The sequence below is a fragment of the Monodelphis domestica genome, chromosome 7 (assembly GCF_027887165.1).
Source record: "Monodelphis domestica isolate mMonDom1 chromosome 7, mMonDom1.pri, whole genome shotgun sequence".
NCBI lineage: Eukaryota > Metazoa > Chordata > Mammalia > Didelphimorphia > Didelphidae > Monodelphis > Monodelphis domestica.
The window spans coordinates 63,211,684-63,238,499 of NC_077233.1; the positions used below are offsets into that span (position 1 = coordinate 63,211,684).

General features: G+C 47.7%; 1 protein-coding gene and 1 long non-coding RNA gene across 4 annotated transcripts; one reads left to right on the plus strand and one right to left on the minus strand.

Moving 5' to 3' along the window:
* Positions 1-10,807: 10,807 nt before the first annotated feature.
* GATA2 (GATA binding protein 2) lies at positions 10,808-22,033 on the minus strand. Of its 3 annotated transcripts, none has more exons than XM_016424531.2 (6): positions 21,898-22,033; positions 20,772-21,220; positions 19,288-19,908; positions 17,178-17,356; positions 14,267-14,392; positions 10,808-13,477 (listed from the first exon to the last, which is right to left on the minus strand). In XM_016424531.2, the coding sequence occupies exons 2-6, from the start codon at positions 20,998-21,000 to the stop codon at positions 13,178-13,180; spliced, it is 1,455 nt and encodes a 484-aa protein (XP_016280017.2). In that variant the 5' UTR covers positions 21,001-21,220; positions 21,898-22,033; the 3' UTR covers positions 10,808-13,177. The 3 variants fall into 3 exon arrangements, with proteins under 3 accessions (XP_016280017.2, XP_007500381.2, XP_016280019.2); XM_007500319.2 differs by having other exon boundaries at positions 17,178-17,323; positions 21,898-22,018; XM_016424533.2 differs by lacking the exon at positions 21,898-22,033 and adding an exon at positions 21,566-21,889.
* Positions 22,034-23,663: 1,630 nt separating this feature from the next.
* Positions 23,664-26,337, plus strand: LOC103100744 (uncharacterized). Its single transcript, XR_470832.3, has 2 exons — positions 23,664-23,920; positions 24,013-26,337. It is a non-coding gene; the product is annotated as an uncharacterized LOC103100744 (long non-coding RNA).
* Positions 26,338-26,816: the final 479 nt, after the last annotated feature.

Here is a 26,816-nt window from a genome sequence, read left to right on the forward strand (position 1 = left end):
TTTTCTGGCATTGTGCTATCCATGTTCTCTCCCATTCGCCTCCCTCCTCCACAAGATGGCAGGTAATCTGATATAGGTTGTACATGTGTTATCATACAATACATATTTCCATGTTCATCATGTTGTGAAAGAAGACACCTAACACTTACACTAGAGAAAAATTCATGGAGGAAATAAAATGAAGAATGGCACGTGCTTCAATCTGATTCAGACCATTAGTTCCCGCTATGGCCACAGGTAGCCTTTTTTACCCTACTGTATTTTCTTAATTCTCGCCAGAAGCATGAGTTCAAGTCCTCTCCTTCCATGAGGTCCAATGGGATGGTGCAAAGAGATTAAAGACTGGAGGCCTGAATTTGACTCAAAATTCTGATGATTCCTAGCAAGCCAATTAATTTCTCTGAGCAATTAATTTCTCTGAGCAATTAATTTCTCTGTGCCTTCTTCCATAAAATGGGTATATTTGTACTACCCCTCACAGCATTCCTACAATGAGAGCTAAAAAGGACCTCAGAGGTCCTCTAGTCCAATCCAATTATTTTGAGTCCCAGAGAGGTTAAGTGATTCATATTTACCATTTGCCCCCATGGCAGAATGCTTGCTAATTTAGCACTTAATTACCCCTTTTGGATTTAAAAATCCTTGGTTTCTGACTGGAGAGGGTCAGACCCTGAGCCCTGAACTTCTCCAAGTCAAATCTTTTCCATTTCTTAAGGTGGCTTAAAATCACTACAGGCATTCATTCCCTCTACCAATCTCCATTCCAAGCCTCCATTTCAAGTCTTCAATGCAATTCTACAAATGAGAACAATGCAATCAGTCAATAAGCATATATTAAGTGCCCACTATGTGCTAGGTGCAGGAGATACTAAGAAAAAAATGGAAACCATCCCTACTCTCAAAGAATTTACATCCTACTATCTAGATAGATACATGCATACATATCTTAAGTCAAGATCTTATCAACAGGAGCAGCTAGGAAGCTCAGTGGATAGAACCAGCTCTGGAAATAGAAGATCCTGGGTTCAAATGTGACCTCAGACACTTCCTAACTGTGTGACCCTGATCAAATCACTTAGCCTCCATTTTCTAGCCTTTACTGCTCTTCTACCTCGGAACTACACACAGGAATGAGGCTAAGAAGGAAGGCAAGGATTTAAAAAAACAAACAGATTTTATCTCTAAGTCGAATAGCATTTTATTAGGCTCCTACTGCATACCAGTAACTGTGCTAAGAAAAGAAAAATAGTCTGCTCTCAAGGATGTCCCAGTGAAATAAGTGGCACCACATGTAAATAACCATGTGAAGACCAGCTACCTAAAGGGTAAATTGGAGACACCTAGGAGAGGGAAAGCACTAGAATTAAGAAAGTTTGATGTCTATTTAATTCATAATTGGTTTAATTTTAATTTCATTCTTTTTATTTTATTTTATTTTTAAACCCTTACCTTCTATCTTAGAATCAATATTGAGTATTGGTTCCAAGGCAGAAGAGTGGTAAGGGCTAGGCAATGGGGGTTAAGTGACTTGCCCAGGGTCACACAGCTGGGAAGTGTCTGAGGTCATATTTGAACCCACAACCTCCCATCTCTAGGCCTGAATTCCATTCCTTTTAGATTTAATTCAATTCCATTCAACAAACATGTGTTACCTATACCAGATACCATGATAGGGGATAGGGGATATAAAGTCAAAATTAAATAGTCTCTGTCTTCTAGAAACTTCCATTCAGTTGGTGAGGATGCAATATAAAAAAAGGGAACTATAAAATAATTTTGAGAGAGAGAGACACACAGAGAGAGAGAGAGAGAGATAAAAGGAAACTCGGTGGATAGAATGTCAGACCTTGAGATGGAAAGATATGAGTTCAAATCTGAATTCAGAAACTTCCTAGCTATGTGACCCTATCATTTAACCCCATCAATTAGCCCTTGTTGCTCGGTACTTATTCTAAGACACAAGGTAAAAGAGGGGGAGAGAGAGAGAGAGAGAGAGAGAGAGAGAGAGAGAGAGAGAGAGAGAGAGACAGAGACAGAGACAGAGACAGAGACAGAGACAGAGACAGAGACAGAGAGAGACAGAGAGAGACAGAGAGACAGCGACAGAGAGACAGAGAGAGACAGCGACCGAGAGACAAAGAGAGACAGAGACAGAGACAGAGAAAGGAGAGGGAGAGGGAGGGAGAGAGAGATTGAGAAAATATTGCACTAGTCTAGGGGAGAGATATTGAGGGTCCAAATTAAAGTGGTGGATAGGTGAGGGGAGAAGAAATACATACCAGAGATATTGTGGACGTAGAATGGATAAGGCTTGGCAACAAATTGGATGGGGTTGGGGAGAGGCAAGAAAGAGAATGAAAAGTGAGTGAGGGCTCTCCGAGGATGAAGGAACATGGTAGACAAAGGTTGATGAAATAGGGTACTTAAGATTAGGTTCTTTAGAGGTTCACTGCTTTAAAGCTAGAGAAGGGACTTCAGTAGGAGGAATATGCTTGGAGGGAAAGTTAATGAGCTTTGTAGTAGTAAAAAGTTGAATTTTCACTGCCTGTGGCATATCCAGGAGGGACTGTCCTACTGGCAGTTTGTGATGGGAGACCAGCTCTGAGTTCTCTAACTCTTTTCTCACTAAGAAGTAGGTAGAACAAAGTATTATTGCCCAATCTTCTAGATAAGGAAAACTGAAGCTTGAAGGAGAGATGATATGATCTCCTGACCACACAACTTATGAAGTGGCTGAACCAGGATTCAAACCCAGCTCCCCTGCCTCTTGTTGTGACCCCTTTTCTCACTAACCTCCAGTGAGCTCCAGAACCGACTTTCCAATAACCAATGACATTTTTTTTGGACCCAAAGTGTGATTACACAAGAAAACTCCTTCTGCCAGTACACATCAGCTTTCACTCAGCAATATCATCTTTGAGGGACAAATTCAGTGGCTGGTCCCCCACCCAAACTGTGGGTGTCAGAGACAAGTCAAGAGCCCACATAGTCCTGCCTCTGAGACCAGCCTTCCATCTCTCTCTCTTCTGGAAACACAAAATACAAAGTGAACATTTTTGAAGAGTTGGACTAGAAGAAGGCTTCAACCAAGAGTTCTTAATCTGGGGGCTCTGAACTTGTTTTAAGAAATATTTTGATAACTGATTTCCTTTGTAATTCTAGGTATTTGGTTTTATGCATTTAAAAAAGTGTGCCCGTGGATAATCCAGATAGCTTGCCAGCTCCAGGAGGGGGGAGAGAAAGAAGGAGAGGGACAATTTGGGACATATAACTTTGGGAAACTTATGTGGAAATTTGTTATTACATATAATTGATTTTTAAAAAGAATTTTTAAAAATAAGAACCGTATGCTGAAAAGGAATCCATTGACTTCACCGAAGTGCCAACAGGGTCCACAATACCAAAGAGATTAATAACCCTTGTCTTAAATAATCATCAAATTTGACCTCATTTTATGGAGGACAACAACTCAGGTTTCCACAGAACTTTCAGGCTGAAGAAATGGTATGCTCCAGATAACTCCATGAGGTAAGCACTAGAAGCCTGGCCTTCCCTCCAGAGCCAAGAAGGGTCAGAGGTCTAACAGCCCGGGAGAGTGACCTCCCCCAAGCATCATTCTCCTCATCTCTAAGATGAACAAGGGGCTGCTCAGAGAAGCTGAGGAGGAGCAAGCTGCATGATCACCCAGAAAGAATGGATCCATGCCAGTTGAACCTAGACCTCAGGTCTTCAATTCCACTTTTCTTCTCTACTACATCATCTATCTGTGAATCGTATCACATTATAGATGGAAAAAGCCTTGGGTGTTATTTAGTGCAACTCCCTCAGCTGACAGATGTGGAAATTGAGGGCCAAAAGGGGAAGGGACTTACTCAAGGTGATACACCATATTAGTGACAAAGCTGGGACAAGATCTGATTCAGTCAGTTGCTCTCTTCACTAAACAGGCTGCCTTCCTTGGACCCCAAAAGTCTTGAACCCCAGCTTTACCTGTTCTTCCCCTCAATGAGAGATAGGAGGGGGGTAGCCCAGGTCACTGGGTGGTACCACTGCCTCTAGCCCTTGGTGGGAACCTTCCTGAAACTTGTTCTCAACTCAGAACCTGTCAGTGTCCAGTCAGCCAGGATACAGTTGGACTGGGCTGGGCTAGTCTGGCCAGAGGCAGAAGTCCTTTGGTTACCACTCCCACCCATGCTCAGGGCACTCAACACCCACAGCACGTAGGACTGAACACTCTGCCTGGAGTGATGTCTGGCCAGAGTCATGGGGTTAGAGGTCAGCCTGGAAGAACCAGAAGTTGCTGGTTCCTTAGGGCAGCCTCTCCCAGCCCCCAGCATGGAAGTCCTGTCCCTGCTGGTCTCAGGGCCATGCCTTGGCCCTAGGGGACCCCCACCCCTTTCCAGCTCCAAAGGACTTTTCCCTGTACAAAGGGTAGACTAAGTGAAACCACTTAGATCCTCTTCTCCAGTTCCTGCATTGGGATGAAAAGAGAGGTGGTACAGATGCATGTACATGCACATTCCACGCAGAGTCAGATCCAAGAAGCATGAGACCACCACTCGCTCCTTCCTTCATGGAACTGAATCCAGTAGGGGGTCAGGACGCCAATGTATCGCCTGACATGATACATGCATTAAAGAGGGAAAAGGAAAGTCCCATGGGGGAGCAGGAAGAAGAAAGAGTATGTTACCTACCAGGAAGCTCAAGGAGAGCTTCCTGGAGAGGAGCCATTTAAAAGGAGGGTAGGAGTACAACAGGCCAAGAGAGGAAGGAAGGGCACCTCAGGCACAGGAAACAACCTGAGCAAAAGCCTAGAGACCTGAGGACATGAGGTGATTTGGGGGGGGGGGGGAGACGACACCCGGTTGTCCAGTTTGGCTGCTGGGAAAAGGATAACACATGGGATGATGGAAGAGACCTCAGGGATTTGGGGGAGTAGCCAGCTGTCCAGTTCAGCTACTGGGTAAAGGATAACACATAGGATGATGGAAGAGACTCAGAATTCATAGATGAGAAAACTGAGGCCCAGAGAAGTGAACCTAAGTCACCCAGAGAAGAAGAAAACAGCCTAGCCAATATTTGACCCTAGGTCCCCCAACTCCAGAGCTTCACACTGACCCTGTCTACCACCCCACTGCTAGTTTGACTTGATCTCTAAAATTCCCTCAGCTTAAAAGATAAGTGGAATACCATTTATTTGTAAAATTAAATTTAATTAACAAATTTATTTTCTCTTCATCCTCCCTCCCAATTGGAAGAATATAAAACGAAATCCTTGTTATAAATATGCTTAGTCAAGAAAAACAAAGTTCTGCATTCGGCCATGTCCTAAAATGTCTATCTCCTGCATGCTGAGTCTATCCACTTTGTCATAGGTAGGGAGTGTGCTTCATCATGGTCCTCTGGAATTGGTTGGTCATGGGGTTGATCAGATGAACCATTGTTTATATAGTACTTCCTTCATAACAATCTTGAGAGGTCAGTGGGGGGGGGGGGCAGGAAAGTATTCTGATCCTCCATTTAGGGATGAGTCAATTGTAACCCTTTCATCTCTGAAACTCCTACCCTGAATCTACTGTTCAAGAACTACTTCACCTGGGCCATTATTTTTGGAGGGGCCCAGGCATATTTCACTCCATCCCCTCCTCCCTGACCATCTCCACTGTCTAGACAACCATCTTGCAGAATGCCTGCCCTCCTTCCATCCAGTTCTGGAACCCATAATTCTAGAATTGTTCCTGGAAGGCCTATGACAATCTATTCATTATCCCTGTAACTTTCCCACCAAAGTGCCCCTCCCTGTATGTGAGGTCTCCTCCTATTAGAGGTAAACACTTTGAGGTCAGTGGCTATCTTTAGTCTTGAGGGTTCTCTTTTTGAATATACCCAGAACTCAGTCCACTCTTGGCCCAGGGTAATCAATTAATAAATGCTTTAAATTGCATTAATTCACTTAGGAATTTGCCTAGGGTTACAGAGTAGGTAATCTACCTGAGGGGAATTAGGGAAGGGCAAGGTCAGGAATTCCCACATAAATGCAGATTTCTAAGTTTATATTATGATTATTTGCATAATTCACCTGCCTTCCACTCCCACCCCTCCAAGTTTTATGCTCCCTAAGGGAAGAAAAAGAATAACAAAGATGATGAGAGGGAATTAGGTATATTTTAATCTTTATTACCCATGCTTAACATAAAGACTTGCACCTAAAGGGTCCTTAGCTTCTTAAATCAAGTTGAATTCCCCTCTTAACTAAAGAGCACATGATATTGGCTGACTAATGACTAAGCTGACCAAGAGTTTAACTTTACATGGAGATGTATTTTGGCTGAACAGCAAGAAAAATTTCTTTGTTTAAGTTACACAGAATTGGAATGGGCTATTTCAAGTGGTAGTGAGTTTCTCATCACTAGACAAACACTGGGTGACCACCTATAGGGGATTTTATAGACAGAATTCATTATCTGAAAATGGGGTTAGATTAAAGGATCTCTGAGGTCCTTCTCAACACTAAGATTTTATGATTCACTGAAAATAAAATTCCCAGTCAGATTTGATCTATTCAGTTTGAGCAAAGCAGAGAGAAAAAATGAGGAGAATTCCTTGGGGAAAAAGAAAAGGTTGGGGTAGGAGGACTCAAGTCAATAGTGTGTTGTTGTTAATTTTTCTTGTGGCATTAGGCTTGAAGAAACTAAACACAGTGGGATAAGATTATTTTATATTTATGAAACCAAGAATTTAGGGTAAAGTAGAACCCCTAGTCTTATTACTATCTCAATTCACTCTTCCCAAGTCAAAGTCTCCATTCTCTTATTGTTGCTTGGGAAATCATTCTCTCAAAAAGTCTACTTTGCCAGTGGTATGCTAGTAAAACCAGCTGTGTGTGGTAAGGAAGTATACTCAATGCATTTTTAAATTGAATCTGCATTATTAACATTTTCTCCATCATTTTCTTAAGTCTAGACACATCAAAAAAATAATAAATCAAACCCAGATTTGTAGTCTTTGTCAATTTCTGAAGTATAAATGTTCACAATGAAAATTTAACAATCATGGGTAGGAACTAATGCCAACACACTTCTGAGAGTGGCTAGCACTGAGACAGGACAAGTGGAAGAGAAAGAACATACTGCATAAGATCAGGTTCTTGCTTACATTCTTTCTGTGATTGACACTTTAGAAATAATGAAAGAGCAAATTAAGTGCTTAACTATGGGATACTGTTAAAAAATACTATGGGATAACTGTCTTGGGTGTTGAGAGAACTGAGTAGTTCTGCCTTCACTCATCTGTTTACAAACAGTATTATTGTATGTGGACCAAGCAAGGGGTCTATATTTTCCTCTTTCTTGTTTCATAGTTTAATACATCCATTCCATCCCCATTCTCTTTAGCACCTTTATGACCCTTGTTCATTTTGGACATCACTCTTCTCAACACTTTTTTCCCCCCAAACTCACCATTTTGTAAGTGCCTGCTAAAACCAAGGGCATAGAAAAATATCAAATAAGTACAAAGAGTTAGATATGGTCAGGTATCTTACTGACTATTCTTTAGTCACTTTCATTCCCTAATTAATCTAACCCTTATTTTCTCCCCCCCCAAATATGTACAATCTGATAATACATGTAAAATCTATGAGGTAGGGGAGGGGAAGAGGAAGATTCAAGACCCAAAATTCTTTTTTAAATGGTAATTATTTTTACCTGTAATGGGGGGGGGGGGGGGGAAGGGGGAGTGACAAATAAAATTAAGAAGACAAATCAATTTAAAAAATAACAAGTTTAAAAATTTAAATACAAATGTGAATAATCAAGCAAAACAAATTCTAACATTGACCATGTCCAAAAACAAGTCTCGATCTGCACCCAGTCACGGGTCTGTCACCTCTCTAACTTAGAGATAGGAGCATGTTTCATCATTAGTCCTCTGGAATCCCCATTATATTGCTCAGAGTTTCTAAATTTGTTTGTCTTGATACTCTTTCTACAGGTCTATGTGTCTGATCCTATTTTTAAAAATCTAAGCTTGCTGGATAATTTCCCATGCATCCACATTCATCTCTTTAGCTATCTTCCTTTCCTCTTCCTTGGATTCATTCACAATTGTCTCCTTAGAATTTCATTTCTTTTTTAAACCTCCTATCCATTGTGTTAGATGTCCCTTTAAAGCTTCAGTTCAGAGAATCATATGCTCTCATACCTTTTAAAAACTTGGTTCCCTAAAGGATGAGGTAATTATTTGGTTGTGCCTAGCATTTCCTTTCCTTGATATTATGAATTCCAAGGTAATTTAGTCACGTTCTATCAAGGTTCCTGTTATTTTCACAACACCAAATGATTCTGCCTTGCCATTATGATGCTAAAATTAAGTCCATAATAGTAGTTTCTCTCATAGCCTAATCCATCTTTGGAGATATTAAGCTATAGGTAAGGTATCAGAAATATGTCAGATACTCTTTTAGCAAAAAATGAGTTATTCATCAGGTGTCTGAACAGTCAGAATTTCCATCACTACTATTCAAAAATTTCCAACACTTTTATGTTACCTACATGACCATTTGGTCATCCTAGTCAACTGATGATCATCTGTATTAAGAAAGTATCATCCATATTTTCCATCTGGCATAGCAGGCTATAGAACATGCTAGTAATATTGTTTCTGTTTCTTTCTCTTTATGTTCTCATCCAAATTCTTTCCACTGCTCAGGTTTAAAGAGGATTTTCATTCAGGAAAATGTCCCTCTCTTGGACTCACTGTAGATACTCCTTACAGCTTTATAGGATCATGGATTTAGATCTGGAGGGGAATTTAGAATGCATCAAGTACCACCATCTCATATTATAGATGAGAAAATTGAGGCATTAAATGACTCCCCCTCAGTCACAAAGCTAACAAGTGTCTGAAGCAGGATTCAAACTCAAGTCTTCTTGACTCCAGGTCCAGTACTCTGTTCATTACATTACCTAGCTTCTGCCCATTCGGTGTCAGTCAATTTATAGAGTCCCATCAAGTTCACCTTGCCTATTGTAGGGATGTCATGGTACCTAATGGCAACTTTTATTTTCTCTATAATATCACAAAATAGTTTGTTCACAAGAATAAAGTCAGTGGCTAGTGACAAATGCTGGTGTAGGGAGATGGCAGATGTTGGTTCAGGAGCAGAAGTTGATCAAGTCAGGGGGTCAGAAAATCTCTTCTCTTAATAGTCTTTTTTTTTTAAACCCTTACCTTCTGTCTTGGAGTCAATACTGGGTATTGGCTCCAAGGCAGAAGAGTGGTAAGGGCTAGGCAATGGGGATCAAGTGACTTGCCCAGGGTCACACAACTGGGAAGTGTCTGAGGCCAGGTTTGAACCTAGGACCTCCCATCTCTAGGCCTGACTCTCAATCCACTGAGTCACTCAGCTGCCCCTTCTTAATAGTCTTTAACTTATGTAGGGTCTAGAGCCTGGAATGGGGGTGGGGAGCAATTATTAGGAGATTCTAGGGATAGCATCCACACAAAACCATAGAGCTAGTCTGTAAACTAGAGCTCTCTTGGGCCTTCTACTTGAACCTGTGGTAGAACAAATCAGCAATATCAGCCATCAGTAAAATCAATGATGGGCTGTATCAGTTAAGCTGGATATCAATGGCATCAGGCTCTCTTGTAGGTTCCTTCTATGGGCTTAAAGATGAAAGGTGACTTTTTTATTTCTGTGAGGGATTGTTGCCTGTTTCTCCACCTGAAACCCTCAGGGATTACATTATTACTCAATTTTGAACTGGATGGTACTGTAGACACCATAGAATTCAACCCACCCATTTTACCTTTAAGGAAATGAAGTTTGAGAGAGGATGAAAAACTCGATTAAAGCCACTTAGGTGCTAAGCGGCAGATCCAACACTGAACCCCAGACCCTAAAACAGTATCCAAAAGAAAGAAACTCAGACCCCCTGACTACTGAGTCCAAGTCTTTGCATTTATTATAGTAGGTCTGCATTCCTTGTCAGATCTCTTCAAGTCCAATGGGAAGGGAGCATGTCAAGTGATCAGAGTTGTTTCTTGGACTCAAGATAACTCTCATCAAAGTTGAATCCTTATTCCCTGGTCACTAACAACCCTCTTCAGTGTTAGCTGGTTTATACACTCCTCAGGCCTCCCTGGTTACATTCTCTTCTTTGTACCCTCAACCCCAATAGTTTAGAAATCTAAACCTTATAAACTAAGGTTTACAAAGCTCTTCCCTCAATCCTGTGAAATGAGAAAATCAAGCATTATCCCTGTGTAACTCAGTCTACACCTCTATTATGATGGTGGAAAGGAAATTTATAGAGAGCCGATCTTCCTAGCATCACACAGCTCCTGTAGCAGAAAGAGGACCTGAGTTTGAATCCCACTTTTCCTGCTTACTGCCTTGTGAACTTGGACAAATCATTTGACCTTTAGAAGCCAGTTTCCTTAATCTACAGAATGAAGGAGTTGGACCAGATGGTATCTAAGACCTCCTTCTGGCTTTGAGAGTCTTATGTCTGCACCAAGAATTGAATTTCAGATTCAAAGATCAGGGTCCTTTCCATCATCCCCACTCCTAGGCTAGCATTCTCTGGTCAGTAGCAGCTTTGGCCTCTAGTGTAGGCTTCCTCTACAACAGGCTTTCTGCTGGCTACAGACTGGTTCAAGAAAAAGATGGAGTGATCTACTCAACTCCCATTCGCAGGATGGGAGAAGAAACGGACATCAAATGCCCAAAAGGCTCCAGGGGGCATCAGGGAGTATGGGAGATCACTTTCTGGCCTGATCTCACAAAACAGACCCATTGATCTCACAAAAAAAGAATTTTATTATTCTTAGCAGTATTCACTTTGAAGGAATATGAGGATAGCATACACTTTTTACAGACAATATATAAATGTTGTACATAATTAACAATAACTTAGTTCACTAATCCAAAATAAACAAGCAAAATAAAAAATAAAAACAGAAAATACTGCAGATTTATTTTTTTTTCTTATGCTGATACAAGTACAAAATAAGTTATTCCCAACTGTGGTGTGCCCACTGTAGCGACTGATTATATTGCACTCTGTCAATATATCACTGTATCAGGACAATATCTTCTCCGCCCCTCACCACCCACCCCCTAGCCCCGCCTCGTACAGATTATGTACAGCTGTACCATGGAAAGAATCCAGACAAGCACAGGACCAATTTTGTAGCTCAGTAGAACAATACCTGGGCAACAGCTCATCTCCCCTCTAATCCCATCCTCAGAAGGGCATCTCCCTTCTGACACTGGGAGGTATCAGTCCAAGAGAACCCTTTGTCCAGGATGAGCTCCCTAACATCAACAGCCCCTCCAGGAGACCTGGCCCAGGCCATCTCCATGACCAGGGGCCATCTGCCTCATAGCACCAGGATTTATTTCTCTCCTAGAACACCAAGGCAAGGTCAGTGCCATTGCACCAGGATAGACCATCCTCCCAACAACACCCAGAACCAGACACCCACACCTGGACCCCATTGCCCTGTGGATTCTCTTCTTTGCAAAGTGCAGCTACCTGTCCAGACAGAGACCAGAAAACCCCCAAAGACAGAGAAAAGCAAGCAGACCAACAGGAACAAAGCCAGGAAGCCTTCTCTCTCCCCTTCCGGTCCCTGGCTCTCTGCTCTGTAGCTAATGCTTCTGAATTACATAGTCAGGAAAAAAAATAGGAAAGTACATCCATTTTCTTATGTTTTATTTCCTTCTTAGCAGGACTTTTGCAATAATATACAATTGGCTTGATCCAAAAAGAAATTGAAAAAAAAAAACAAAATAAAGACCAACTCATTGGTGAGTTAAGCTTATGCAATTTTCTATCCCCTAGCTGGGAGGGGAGAAGAGAGGCAATTGGAGTTGAGAAGGAAAGGAGGGGTCAGCAGAAGAATAGCTAAGTATGTACATGGGGTTAGGCCTGCACCCACTGCAGGGGCATGGCTCCCACCAGCAGGAGGACACACTTCACACTGGCCACATTGGTGTTTATGTCCAACTTGGTTTTTAGTCAGAGGAGGGCTTCTTTGTAGGGGTTTTTTCCCCCCTTTCCCTTCAAAAACAACAAAACAGGTTCTGGGGAAACTCTTCTCCTTCCTCTGACCCATCCTTCCCTCCTCAGCCTCAATGCTGACCATTTTGTGATTGTCTCTCCCTCCCAAGTGTCCCCCACTCCCTGCTAAGCTGACACCCTTTCCCTGCCTTCCTCCTATCTCCTCTATATCAGCCTTCCCTCCTCCCCCAATAATACCCATTGGGCTGAGGGGAGGATATGACTCCTCCCCAGGGACCAGTGAGTGCTCTTTCCCTACACCCAACGCAGTGAGCCACTGGAACCTAGTCTACCAGGTGCCTCCCTGGGGAGGCAGACTCATGATTTCTCCCTATTTTTGAGTGGAGGTGGAAGTGCCCTTCCCATAAAGCTAATGAGCTGGGTCACTAGACCAAATGAGGCAGGTTTCCAATTGATCAGTGTTTTTTCAACTGAGACCACGTCCCCCCACAAAAGGGAGTAGAGGACACAAAACATGGAGGAGGTCAGGAGGGGAAGGGCTTTTGCAGCAATGGCTGAGACCCTTGCAAAACCCCGAAGTTCTTGCTAGAAACAAGAACAAAATAAATTATTTTTTTCTACCTTTATCCATCTTTGTTTTTCTAACAATGAAGGTTCATTTCCCCCCTTTCCTTTTTATAAAGTCATCCTATACCCCCCAAACAAGTGTCCAAGACAGAAATCTAGCTAGCCTTCTCAGACCAGTTTATGAGATTCACAGTAATAGCAGAGAGGCCAGAGGGGGAGGAGGACAGGCATGGAGGGCTATGGGAATGAATGAGGGAGGGAGGAGGCTTTGCTGAGCCCCAAGCCAGGACTGCCAGTCCCATCAGTGGGAATGACACAGGCAATGTCTTCTCAGTTGTTATCCCTGAGGGAAAGGGAGGGGTGGCTGCCCATCACTGCCTTAACCAGAATTCAAACCCCTTCTGGAGCCTTAATCCCTGCCTCTCCCCACCCCAGGCGCTCTCCTGCTTTCAAACCACCCCCCAACTCACACCCTGACATCGAGGTCTGTCCATCCATCCATCCATCCATCCATCCATCCATCCATCCATCCTGTCTGTCCATGTCCTGGGTGAGGCCCCGCACCCTGGCTGCTGCCCTTAGCCCATGGCAGTCACCATGCTGGATGGGTGGGGGTGTCCAAAAGAGATGCTGGAAGAAGGGTGGATGGGAGTAGGTGTGGGCAGGATGTGTCCCGAGTGGCTGAAGGGTGGGAGGTGACCCATGGGGGCCATGTGGCTGGCCAGGGCTGCAGCACTGAAGGGGGAGGACTTCTCCTGCATGCATTTGGACAGTTCCTCAAAGCATTCGGCACCCTTCTTGCTCTTCTTGGATTTGTTAGACATCTTCCGATTGCGGGTCTGGATACCCTCCTTCTTCATGGTCAGTGGCCGATTCACCTATGGGATAATGGCATTATCATGCAGTGCTCAGACAGCCAAATCTCCTACCCCTCCACAGAGTATGGTCTGGGCTACACTTATCTTGACTTCCTCCTACAATCCTGGTCTGGTAACTAACCACTTTGGATCCTCAGCAAAGATGGATGAGTTTGGGTTCTTGTTCTTTCTTATCGTCTCATTAAACAGCTCGGTCCTCTTAAATGGGGGAGGAGGGAATGACACAGCCTGGGATTGGGCAGTCCTTACCCCCATCATGAAGCTTGCTTTCCCCAGGGTCGGAAAGTGACCCTTCTCACATCCCCAGAGTTCAAATGGATCATAACAACTAACTGTCCTTTCCAATTACTTTGTTTGGAATTGCAGGAATTTTTTTTTCAGAGTCAAGAGAACTTTATAGAGATCATTTGCTGAGCCCCAGTAAGAGAAAAGTAACTTGCCCAAGGTCACGGAGGAAAGCAGAGGGGCAAGGATTTGCTCTTCTAAAAGGTCCTTTGCTCCTTTTAAAAAGGTCAAAACAGTTTTTCCTTTCCACCACAGATGCCCTTCAGACCACTACTAATTCTGCCTGTAGGCAGCTTCTCTGGCCTCAACCTTTTGCCATTGGGGGGGGGGGGGAGAGAAGGGGGAGGAGGAAAATGCAGGGACTGGGTCCCTCCTGATGGCTTCCCAAGCCAAGCGGAGGCAAGCATTGTCAGGCTTAGAAGGCAGCATCACTCTTCATCAGCAAAGAATGGCCTGGGGTCCCTTGGGAGGGGGAAGGGGCGGACTGGAGTGGGGCACACTCACATTGTGCAGTTTGTAGTAGAGGCCACAGGCGTTGCAGACGGGGTCCCCGTTAGCATTTCGGCGCCATAAGGTGGTGGTGGTTGTCTGGCAATTGGCACAACAGGTCCCAGCTCTCCTGGCTGCCGACTGGGGGAGGGAAGAGGGATAGATGATGAAGGAGAGGAAGCTCAGTTATCCTGGCTCTCAAGCTACTCCCATCATTAAGGACACAGCCAAATTCTTTTTAACCCAAACACTATCACACTGGGTGAGGAAAAAGTTAGAATCCTAGAAAATTACTCATAAAATGGTGGAAGAGGTGGAAGAGACCTAAACTGGAGATGGGTTCATCCAACCTCATTCTCCAGGTCAAAGCCCAGAGAGGAAATGTCTTGTCCAAAAATCACACAATATCCTTTCAGCGGTGGCGGCAGAGGAGTTACTAGGTGGGTCCCAGATCCCCCCAACTCACTCTCATTCTGACTAAAGTCCTTGTCCTCAGCCCTTGACTCTGGAGAACGAGACTAGACAATTCAGTCATACCAACTCGCTCCTATCCCAACCTCTGAACTCCTTTCTCTTACTAGCCCGGCCCTTCCCCTGCCATAAAGCAAAGTCAGTCCTGCCTCTGTCAGGCAGCCCAAGAGAAATGCCATCCACATACCAACAATAAACCCAGGCCCGGCCGTGGGGCCTCCCCAACTCAACTACCTTCTCAAAATGTAAACTCGATGGCATGGACTCAGCATCTTCCCTCCCCTCAATCCTAATCTTGACCCATGGACTGCCCAAGCTGATAGGAGAAGAGAGTGAGATGACCTCAGCTTTGGAAGAAAAAGGAGGACTCCTGAGCATCCACAGGACCCAGGGGTTGCCTTATCTAGGGATGGCGATGAGAGCCTCTAAGGAGGGAAGGGGGAGGCAGGCACGGAATGGGCAAGAAGGGAGAGGCACCAAGTGTCTTCACTTCTGATTTAGCCTGGTGTCTAAGCCCTAGGCTCAGACCCTCCAGCTAAGTGATAGCAGCTGACCTCCCTTAAGAGAATCCCAGAATTTCAGAGATAAGAAAAGTGCACACCTAGCCACCCAACCTCTCATTTTACAGGCAAGAAAATAGAAGTGACCCGAGGGAAGGTCAACTAGGAAGCCAGCAGCAGTGCTAGGAAGGGAACCCTGTTACTTCGAGCCACCCCCCTGCCCCAGAGAATAATGTGAAAAATGGTGGCCTGCCCACACCCCAGCCTAAGGGTGCTGCTAACCAGGGGGTCGGGGAGAAAAAGGGGCAAGGGAGAAATTTCCCACCCTGGAAATTCAGATTTGCCCTGGAAAGACCAGCAAGGAATATCACTGGCCTCCCCCCAGTCGTCAGCTCAGAAAACAAGATCTCTTCCCACCACCTCTCCTATCCCAACCTCCCAGCCAGCCACAGGCCAGGAGAAAAACTGACAGAACGGGTTCCCCCATCCCCTCTCAGTGAACCGGGCTGGAATCTTCCAGCACAAGCTGCTGGGCTGAGAGGCCAGGGGCTTATTTGCAAATACTTCTTTCTCTGCATTCAACTCCATTAGCCTGACTGCCACTCCACACAGGGCCCTCACCCTGAACTCACAAAGTATTGGCAGGGAGAGGGGACGGCGGCCGGCCGGCCAGCCTGGGGTACTCTGAGATCCCTCCTTCCTCTGCTTTTCAGGAGGAAAAGCGACTAATTAAGCAGCTGCATAGCTGAAATTCTGACTCACTGGCTGTCCGGGACAGTCGACCTAGGTCCCTCCCCCACCTTCACCCTTCAGCCTCCCATCCCCTGGCTCCAGGAGGGGGAGAGAAAATGTCCCCAAAACGGCAAAACGATTTAGGCCTCGTAAATCACATCTCCCTGAAAAAATATATTTATTATTCTTAGCATTTTACACATTATTTGCAGAGCGGAGGGTATTAGAAATTTCAAAACAGCCCAGCAAGAGGCAAAGCCCAGCCTAGGAGACACTCTCAAAGCTCGCAGAGTCCGGATACAGATACACTAAGTTTCCTTATCTTCAGCCTGCAGATGTCCGGATAGGAAACTCTGGCCAGGAGCTTAGAAAGGGCATTTAAAAAAAATCACTCAAATGAAAATACACAGTATAGGTGACTCCATGGAAAAAATAATAAAGGGAAGGTTTTTTTGGTGGTTAGGGTTTGTCTGTGAGTGTGTGTGTGTGTGTTTTAAATAAGCACCAGGAATTGTGTGCCCTGTTGGGAACCAGAGTGAGGGCTGCCCTGGGCTATAAGAGAAAATGGCTTCATGGCCCTATTTTTAAAAGTGAAATAGAGGACAGGGAGTTGGACCCCACAGAGGTCTCCTGGGACTGGGGGGGGGGGGTGCTAGTCACAGTAACTCTTTCATGGCCAAAGAGCTTCCCCAAATGCCTACAAGCCAGCTAGATAAATAAATGCTTTTTAAAATGAGCCAAACAATGTCTGCTCTGCCAATAACTGGTTTCTCAGCCTCTGGCTTTTAGTTTACTGGAGCTGTGATCTTAATCATAATGGGGGAGGGTGGAGGACAGATTAGTATATGGCAGAATGGAAATCACTGATAGGAAAGTCCAAAAGACCTGATTTTAGAAGATTGTCCAAGTCCTTTGCCCTCCAGGACTCAGTTTCTTCATGTGCAAAAATGACTAAGGTTGGCTTAGATCTCAATTTAGGATTCCAGGACTCTGATTATTATTTATCCCCAATAAAAGCAATTTTGCATTGGACACTTCTCTAGCTCTACTTTTTTTCTCCTGGCACTCACTCCTATGACAATCCTTGGGGCAGAATCCAGCCCTTTGACCTCCCAGTGATCCTACCCAGACACATCTCTAATCTAGCCATCCTTCCCCAAGATGAACAGTTGAGCTTTAGGTCCTCAGCCATCCCCACCAGAGTAAGCCTTGTAGCTACCTACCAGTCTCCGTTTGGGTTTGATGAGTGGCCGGTTTTGTCCATTCATTTTGTGGTAGAGCCCACAGGCGTTACACAAGTAGTGCCCAGTGCCATCTCTTCTCCAGAGTGGGGTAGCTGTAGCCCCGCAGTTCACACACTCTCGGCCTTCTAAATGGAAACACAGAGACACTGGGTGTCTTTCTTTAAAAACAAATTCACAAAAGCTTTTTACTGTTGTCCTTGGTCCAGGAAATTACCCCAGGGCATTAACCCCAACTTTCCCAGGGATATGGCAGGGGGAGTATGGTACCTCCCAGGATTCAGGGAACATTGTTCCTGCCTAAAAGTTAAGCTTTAAGGCAACATAAACCAAATATCATCATCTTAGGTATGAGACCAAAAGGGAGACAGGAGAAAAGCAGAGAATTGCCCACAAAACTGGGAGTCATTTAGACATGCAAAGAAAAAGTTCTTCTGAGAAATGGAATTTCCACTAACATTCCCAAATAGCTGTATAGTCACAGCATCTCTGCCCATTTCTCTCTGGCCTCTCTTCCCATTATTTCCTCCAGTTTCTCTAATAATTTTAATTCTCCACCTCCTTATACCTTCCTCCTCCCATGGTTCTGAGCTCAATATTGAAATCCTCCTTAATTTCTCTCTAAAAAGAGTTCTAGCAAAGTAAAGGCATATCATAGTTGTGGACTTGTTGGTACAAAGCCTTACATCAGGGGAGGGAGTTTCCACACCAGGAGTTCCTTGTGTCCAATGACTCATGAATTCAGAACAAATATATATCTTATTTGGTTTTAGAATTCAATAACCTAAATTTGACCATTAACAAAATAACTAAATCCAAATGAAAATGTAAAACCTACTGGGAGAAAGCACCCCACACACATACACTCTCAAATGATTACAATCTAAGTTGGGATCCTTATCCAGAATCCCAGGTGGAAGACGGAGGACCCAGCTCAAGTCCAGATCAGGTCTGATTCAATGACAGAACAATTGCCAACAGTAGAATTTCTCTGGGAACTCTCAAGCCTTCCTAGGTCATGAAGCTTTCAGGCAGTGAGATCTGGACCCTGAGAAATTCCTTCAAATATATTTTATGCAAATAGGGCTAGGTTTAGAACTCCCCCAAATGCCTCTGGGATCCAAAAGGCAAGTTGGGATTCAGAGACTTAAAAAACTTTGGAGCCACTTTCTCTCCAGCTTTAAAGGAAGAATGGAAGGGTCTCAGGAGTTTCAGAAGGAAAAAGAGGAGGCCTGAAGAGGGATCTCAGGAAGTTGAGCTTCTTTTTCCTTTAAAGTTTGGTGTGATCAGCTCTTCCAACTCTGGGCCTGGCCAAATGGGGGAGTCCCTGACAGTGTTCCCTAAATGTAGACCCTAGGGTCTTCCCCACGGCTAGGACCATATCACCACACATTGGGGTGAAGAGATTCTGGTGATTTGATTGCTTTAGAAAAGGACCTAGAGACTTTCCAATGGAAGTGAAGGGTAGCCGGCACAAGATATTGGCAGTGTTCAAAGATTAGACTGTATTTAGGAACAATTTAGGAACCTGGGGGTGCAGAGGTACGTGAGATCATGCTCGGGATTCTGGAGGAACCATCAGGGGCTCTGCTGGGAACTTTGAACTGGACTCTAAGAGATTAGGAGATTGGGGGCAGACTGCTCAGCTCCCGTCTAAAACGAAAGCATTAAAACATGGAAACTTATTCAAGGCGGGAATGAGAGGAAAGAGGGTTTAGATTGCGGCTCATCTTACTCCACTCTCTTAGAGGTCATTTTCCCTTTGAAAAAGGTGCCTTTTAAGAGCTGCCCTTTCTTAAGGCTGCACAGGGTCCAGGTACTGGGATGCTAGGCAGAGGGGCCTGTTTGAGGGTCCCTAGTGTGAAACTGACCAACTCTCTCTTCATTCCAAACAACATTTGTGCCCAAGCTCTCTATCCGTTGGCTTCGAAAGAACTCTGTCTCCTTCTCTACACCTCCAACCAGGCAAAGCCTTCCAGACGCCAAATGCCCCATCTCCACCCCCCAGTCGGTGGCGCCAGGGCTGCCTGCAGCTAGAGAAGGGGTGGGGGCGGGGAGGTCAGGGGAGGGCTAGGAGGAGGAGAAGGCTTACCTGAGCAGGAGCGGGCCTTACTGCGCTGCTTGGGGGTGAAGCTGGAGGCGGGGCCGCCCAGGAAACCGCCGGGGTGGAAGAGGTTGCCGCTGTAGTCGTGGGCAGCGGGCACATAGGAGGGGTATGTGGGGATAGGGTGGTGCGTGGATGGCTGCCCGCTCATGGAAGCCAGGCTGCTCCGTAGGGGGCTGCCGCTCTCCATCTTCAAACCATCAGACAGGGTCACTTGGTATTTGACGCCGTCCTTGTCCTCTGGCCGGACCCCTCCGGCCGATGACGAAGCGGGCGAGGCCGCGCTGCTGGCGCTGGGGTCCGGGGACACCTCTTTGGGCGGGGTCGGGGGGAAGCCGAAGAGGTGAGACCCCGAGTGTGAAGCGGGCGTGAGAGAGGAGACCGAGCCGCCGCTGCCGGCGCCGCTGCCTCCGCCGGGGTACACCGAGAGCGTGCCCGGGCCACCAGCTGCCGATGGGTGCAGGGGTGCCTTGGAGAAAGGGCTCACGGTCCAGGGGTTGTGGTGGTGGGCCGCAGCCGCCGACAGCGCCGCTTTGCCGCTATCTAGCCACGGGATTCCGGGGCTGTGCAGAAGGTGAGGCCGGCACATCTGGCTCCCAGTCAGGCGCGCTGTAGAGGGGAAGGCAGCCATCGATGGGGAAGGAAATCATAGACAGTGTAGGGAGATATCCCGAGGCCCCAAAAAGTCACCTTAGGGAACGCCCAAGGAGGTGAGAAAGGGCCCGGGATTACAGTGGAAGAAAGAAGCTAGGGCTGGGGACTCCAGTAGAGAACAGCGGAAACCCGGCTTCTGCGCTCACACACAAAAGTACAACTACTCTCAAACACACAAAAAAACACTTCCCTTCCAATCCTATCGAAGGAGATACAGTTATTAGTCCGAGACTAACTGGCAGGGGGTGTGGGGAGGGGAAAGAAAAGGGGGGACGATGCGCTGGAGGAAGATAGAGGGACCGAGTGGGAAAGGGAAGCTAAGCCAGGGAATGAAACCGCTACCTCTCCCCAACAACTCCCCTCTGAGGAAAGCCTCCCAAGAGCCCAGAGCAGCCAGAGGGAAGCGGCAAGAGAGGTGACTGACAGACAGAGAGAGAGGCCCCTTTCCTCCACCTCTCCCAGCCCCGCTGCTCCCTCTGGCCGCCCAGCCCCCAAAATTATTAGCGATTTCGATTCGTTTTGATTTCACATCCGGGAAACGGACGTGTCTAGTTTCTAGTTATATGCCCAGCTCCTCGGCCGCCCTGCGTCCCCACCCACCTCTCCACTCCCCCCTTCCCGATGTCCCCCTCCCCTTCGTCGTCGTCTTTCTAGGGTTAAATCTACTTCCCCTTTTTCCTCTCTCCCAGACACACAGCCAGTGAAACTAACTAGGAAGCCGGCCGGCCAGAGTCACTTTCACACTCCACACCCCAACCCCCCCCCAACCCCCAGCCTTTCCCCTTGGCCCTCGTTCTCTCTGGCCCCCAGGAATTTACCGTGTGCCTGGCTGTAGGAGACTCTCGCTCGGGCATGGGCCGAATTGGCGTAGTAAGGGTTGCCCTGTGAGTCCAGATGATTGAAGAACACATCCACCTCATCTGGGGGCAGCAGCTGCGCGGGTTCCATGTAGTTGTGCGCCAGGCCCGGGTGGTGCGAGTCCGGATGCTGCGCGTTGAGCACTGCGTGATGGGCCATCCAGCGGGGCTGGTCCGGCGCCACCTCCATGGTGCCCTCAGGCCCCACTCTTGGCCCTCCCTGTGGCCGCCTGAGTCCGAGAGTCCTCGGTCACTGGAGTGGAGGGGTCAGGGAAACTGCCTCCAGCAAAGTAGAGAGCTGAGTCAGTGGGGCTGCGCTGCTGTCGGGGTCTCCGGGCGCCGGAGTAGAAAGTAGTTGCCTCTATCGGGATGCGGAGTGCAGTGTAGAGCTCGGAACCCACACGCACCACCTGCGAGGGTGGGGGGAAGAGTGGAAGGAGATACTGGTTAGAGCCAAAAGCCCTCCGCAGCTAAGGGACTGAGACTCTTTCCCCCAGGCCGAAACCAAGACAAAACAAATCCCTAAGTCCTCCCCGAGCGTCCACTTTTTTCCCCCCCTCTACAACAGTGCTCGGGTACAGTCCAGGGTTCTGGCCTTCCCTGAATGGGACAAGCCATAGAGATAACTTTCTAAAAATCAGGAACGAAGCTTTCCCCCCCCCCCCCCCAAAGTTGGGAAATCGAGTCCTCCTACCCGCCTGGGATGAAGGCTTAAAGCGAAAGAAAAGTGAAGCTTAATTAAAAAGCTAAAATACCTTGGAGCCACACTAACATAGGGCGGGAGGGAAAGGGAGAGAAAGAAGAAATAAGTTTTAAAACACCAGGCAAGAACCAAAAACCATGCCCCGAAGAGGCCAGAAAGGAGACGGGGAAGCCCGGAGCGCTGATCAAACCACCCTTCCCTGGCGCCTCAGAGAGAATTTAATCCCAGCTGTAAACGAAGCGCTGGGTTGGGGGTGGTGGGGCTGGAAAGGCGGCAGGTTTGGGGACGGCTGGGGGGCCAGCGCCGGGGAAAGGGTGTAAACTGAAAGAGGAGGAAGAGAGAGGAGGGGGAGGCTGGACTGAGAGGAGGGAGAGAGGTTCTTACTCAGAAAGCAAACTCCACTGACTCTCGCCTTTTTTGTAACATCCCCACAGCATCATCGTCGGCGGCCCTGGCGCCAGCAGGACTCCCTTCAGTGGACATAGGGGGACGCGCACGGCTAAGAAGCTCTAGCCAGCCAATCAGCGGCATCCGCTGCCCTGCCTCCGGCTGCCATTGGCTGGACCCCAGAAACTCCAAGCTTCTAATTTACTCCAAATATCTTGAAGAGACTAACCCGCCAAAGGGAGAGGAGTCCAACCTCCCCCACCCGCCCTCAAAAACTATCCCCCTCCCCTATGCCCCCTAACTCCCCTCCCCCTCTCACTTTCGCTCAGGTTAAGGCGCCGTAGAGGGTGGGGTGGGGGACATGTGAAAGCAGCTGCTGCCTAAGGGGTGGGAGGGTGATGACCAGGGCAACTGGGGGGCGGAGGGGCGGGAACAAATGTCGCCCCTGGGTAGTTGTGGCTTGGTTTGGGGCACTTAAGTCGCTGTGGGCCTCAAGGTGGACCTGGCCAAGCAGGAGAGGGTGGCGTTTTTTTTTTTTTTTTAAAGAGGGTGTACCCACTACCAAGGTCCAGATTTCGCAGACCCGAAGGCAGGCCAGCAGTCCAGCCCCTGGCGACTGGCGCAAAGGGAGACGCCGGTCGGGCTGGGTTGGGCTGGGTTGAGGCGGTATTTCCTGGGGGCCCCAACGGTCGTCTTGCCCCAGGGCCCAGAGGCGTATCCAATCCCTAGGAAAAGTGCTTGGGGAGGACATAGGTACTTCGGGATTCACTTTTTTCTCTTCCCTAGCCCCAACTTTGCCAGTTACCTAGTTAGTCTCTGAACTGCCATGGGCATCTCTGCGCACATAGGCACCATTCCTCTCCATTTTCTCATCTCCTCTTCTCTCAGTTCAGGCTAAAGACTCCAAGCCACTATTACAGGTCTGCGGTACATAAAGGCCTACCCACCCAGGTGGAAGCAGAGGCAAGATCCCCCCACCCCACCCCACCTAGGTGGTTACAGAGTTTAGACGTGACCGTGAGAATTGTCACCATGGGGAAAAATTTTTGTTGCAGATAGATCCTACGCTCATTACCACCCATCCAGTTGCCAGGCTGGTTTAGAAGAACGGTCCCTGCTTTTTGAGTTTCGTCTTTTGGGGAGTGAGAAGTGCTAGCCAGGAGAGTTCTCGGGGCCACTTCTCCCCAAGCAAAGTATTAGTTGAGTGAAAAAGTGTATGGGAACCAGGACTGGGGATGAGTGGAGGGTTCTGGTGACTAGGTGACCTCTATTTGACAAACACCCAGGAACAGGTGCCTGCAGAATGCTAGCGGGAAATAAGTGGTTACCGCTTTCTTTTGGGTGGTTTGCTCAAATCTCCTTAAGTAGAAAGCTCCTCTCCCCAGGATAGGAGAGTTATGATAACGTGAAACCCGCATCTTTTTAACCCGAGAAGACCCTGCTCACATTAAGGTCTAGATGGGCATGGAATAAGCAGTCAGAGAAGGGTGTTCTAAGAGGGAGCATGATGCACTGAGGACAGAGTAGCAGAGCCCCTAAACTGGTGGGCGGGGGGGTGGTGTGTGTGGCGGAGCGGGTCGCGGGGCCCGGCTTCTTTAGCCTTCTCCGAGGGTTAGGGGAGGAGAAGGGGAGGGGGAGGGGAAAGGGGGAGGGGAGGGGGCGGCCGCAGGATTGACAGTCCGTAATTGGGTAACTGGAGGCGGCTTCTCCCTGCCCGGCGGCCCCGCCACTGAGACGCCGGGCCCCTGACGTCACCTGATTCGCCAGGAAATGAACTTTTTAATAATCCGAGAAGGAAAAGACCCTCAGCCCTCTCACCCCCTCCGCACCCGGGGCCAATACCCCGGACTCCCCGGGGCTGGACCGAACTTCCAAGGACACTTCACCCCCTACCGGGGCCCCAAGGGGTTGGGTTCCCGACCTCTCTCGTAGTAAGGAGGCGGAGGCGCGTGACACCAACATTTGTCCCACTTTCTTCTCTGCAACTCGGTTTCCCCGCTCGGTTTGTTGGCCTGACCAGGTAGGGTGAAGAAAAGGTGGAAGATGGAGGTAGGGAGCCTGGGCTCTATTGTGGGTTTCAGAGTCCTCTCTATCCCCTGTCCCCTTCCTTAGCACATTGCTCTCTTCCTCGACCGCCGATCGCCGCGGGCTACTTCAGTCCCAGCTGGCCCTAAGACCGAAGGTCAGCAGAGAGCACGGGTGAGCTGGGGACAAAACCAACCGAAGAGCGCCGCAAGTCCCCGAAGCCGAGGATCTCGAGAAGGAACGGCAGCCACGGTTGCTGGGGTCCGGAGGTGGGATGCAATGGGAATGGAGACAGGGGAGGAAGGGGAAGAAAGGAGGAAGGGAAGCAGAAAGGTAAAAACATTTCCCTGCGTGCCCCTTCCATCTGTCTCCCCCAAGTTTTGCTCCCCAGAACTCTGTATTTGAGAGGTAGAGAATGATCCGGGAGCCTGGGAGAAGAGAAACTCGGCCCGTCCCCAGTCCGGGATTTTTGTTCCGGGAACCGATAACTAGTCTGAGGCGGAGAAACCAGGCGCCAGGAGCAGGGACACGTTTTCGGGCGGTCTTAGGCTGCGGCCCCCGGGGTCAGAGCCCAAGAGGTCGCGCAGCGGGCGGCCGGGGGAAAAGCCGGGAGGGGGTGGTGGTGGAGAAGAGTTGTTTGAAATTATTTTTCCTCTTAAAGCGACGCTAGCGCCTTCTGGGGAAAGATTTCGTAGCAAATCCTAACAGCTGTGGCTCCAGGGGCCAGCGCTGGGACTTCTCCTAGACCTTGTAGTCCTACTTTCCAAAGCAGGTGATAAAAATCGAGCCAGAAAAAAAAGATGCATTTTGTCTCACTACTCTCTCTTTTTCATGCTTTCTCCCACAAAAATAAAGAGAGGAATATTGGTCCTTGAAATGGGGAGCTGACCAGGTCCTCTGCCTCCTGGGCCCTGGGAGGAAATCTCCGCAGAACAGAGAACGGATCCGGACCGCCATACTGAAGTCCCCTTTTCTCTTTCCTGGTGATATCTTTTCTCCCCCGCTCCTCAATCCCTCAATCCCCTCCATCTCTTCCTAGGCCGACGGCCCCACATCCTTTGCTTCCTTTTCTGCCTGGCTGAAAAGTCTTCCAGGTGAGTAAGGAGACTTCCTTTCATCCCAGGACTAGGGATGAGGAGCTAAAGACTTCTTCTACTCCCCCCCCCCAAAAAAAACCCAAAACTGGAATTAGAAGGTGCCTCCAAAGTGTGCAGCCAGGTAGGTCTGCTCCTCCGTTTAGTGGGGATGTGACCCAGGCTGGTGCAAAGAGTGGAGAGGATAGCGATAGGCTCCTGGCTGCTGATTAGGCTGTGAGTGGAAAAATGGCCGATTATTTTCCCCAATTTCTTATACGGTTGTAATTAATAATATATTGCCCTTGTCACCAGAAATCATAACCGTTGTTGTTATAACTCCCACCACAATCCGAAGTTAAAGCCAATATTGTTCCATTCGTTCTTATAAATGACTCTGGACTCCCTGTTGTCAAAATCCACCTAACCAGTTCGTGGTGTGGGTGTTATCACCCTTCCCGGAGCTGTCCTCTCTAGGGGCTCACAAACAAGGGGGTGGGGGAGAGGGGGGATTCGAATTTAATTACCTCGCTCAACCGAACGGAAAATAGCCGGCCCTTGGCTGCTTAGGACCCACAGGCAGTCAGGGAACACGGCTGGTTAAACACTCTTCCCTTCATGGCTGGAGCCTCTCTACAGGAACTGGGTCCCCACAGCCTGCAATTCGGGCCTCATTCTTCCCCAGGTCTGCCCTTACAGGAAACTAAGCCTTCTTTATAATTTCATAAAAGATGAAGGGTCCAAGAATGAGACCAGAGACGCAGTGCTTTCCCCTCTCCAGAACTCCAAGCTGTCTTTCTAGATTGGGGCTCTTTCCTAATGCGTTCTATGCGGGTTAGGCAGAGTAGGGGGGAAATGCCTCCTGAATAGCTTGGCAAATCAAGCGTTCTGCTTTTAAGCATCTGTAGAGACAGGAGAACTGGAAACCTGGCTGGCTGGTTGCAGGAGGGCTGATTGGAAGAAATGAAATCTTCCAGGTAGAAGGAACAAGAGACCCTGCAACGCACAGAACTGGCACGGAGCATGGGCAATGGGGTCCTCAAGAACTGGCTTTTACAACACGCCAAGCCTCTTTCTTAGCAGAAGGTAGAAATGAGCTTCCTGGCCCTTTTGGTCAGGGCACTTGTTCAGCTTAATGTTTCTTATTTTTTGGAAGAGAGAAGTGCTTTTAAAAGCATTTGCAATGCGGACAGCCCAGCCTGTCTTTGATTTGATTGACAAGGGCGTTCACATTCGTTAAAGGAGTACAGACTCAAGTAGCAAAGTACTTACTGGGAGGATTAGAGCTGAAAGGGGACATCTGGTATTGAATTGAAAGAATAAAAATATCTTTAACAAAGTTACACGGAGAACCAGGCAATATGTGTAAATAACCGTTGTGTTTTCACTCTTCAATGTGGTGTGAAGCTTGGGGATGTCTGTATTCGCTTGCTCTCCTAAACTCCCAAAGATCCAAGCCTTCCCTTCATTGAAGGGCTTTTACTGACACTTGAGAAAGATTTCCAATGACTATCTCTGCAATCTAGAGGCCCAGTAAACTGCTCCCTCCCCCCCACCAAAAAGAAACTATCCATGATGATTTCCACCTCAAGAACCGAAAGCACCCCACTCTGGGAAGCCGCGGTCCCCAAACGGGCTTGAGTCGCCCAGTCCCTTCCAGCCCCGCTCAGCGTTTACCAAAACGGCTCTCCAGAGCACCCTCCCCCAGCTGAGCCCCAGGTCGGCCCATCCAGCGGTCCCGGCCAGCTCAGCTCAGCTCCATTCCGGGGAATGAAGACGCATTGTTCAGCCCACAGCCCCGGCCACTTTACTCTTTGT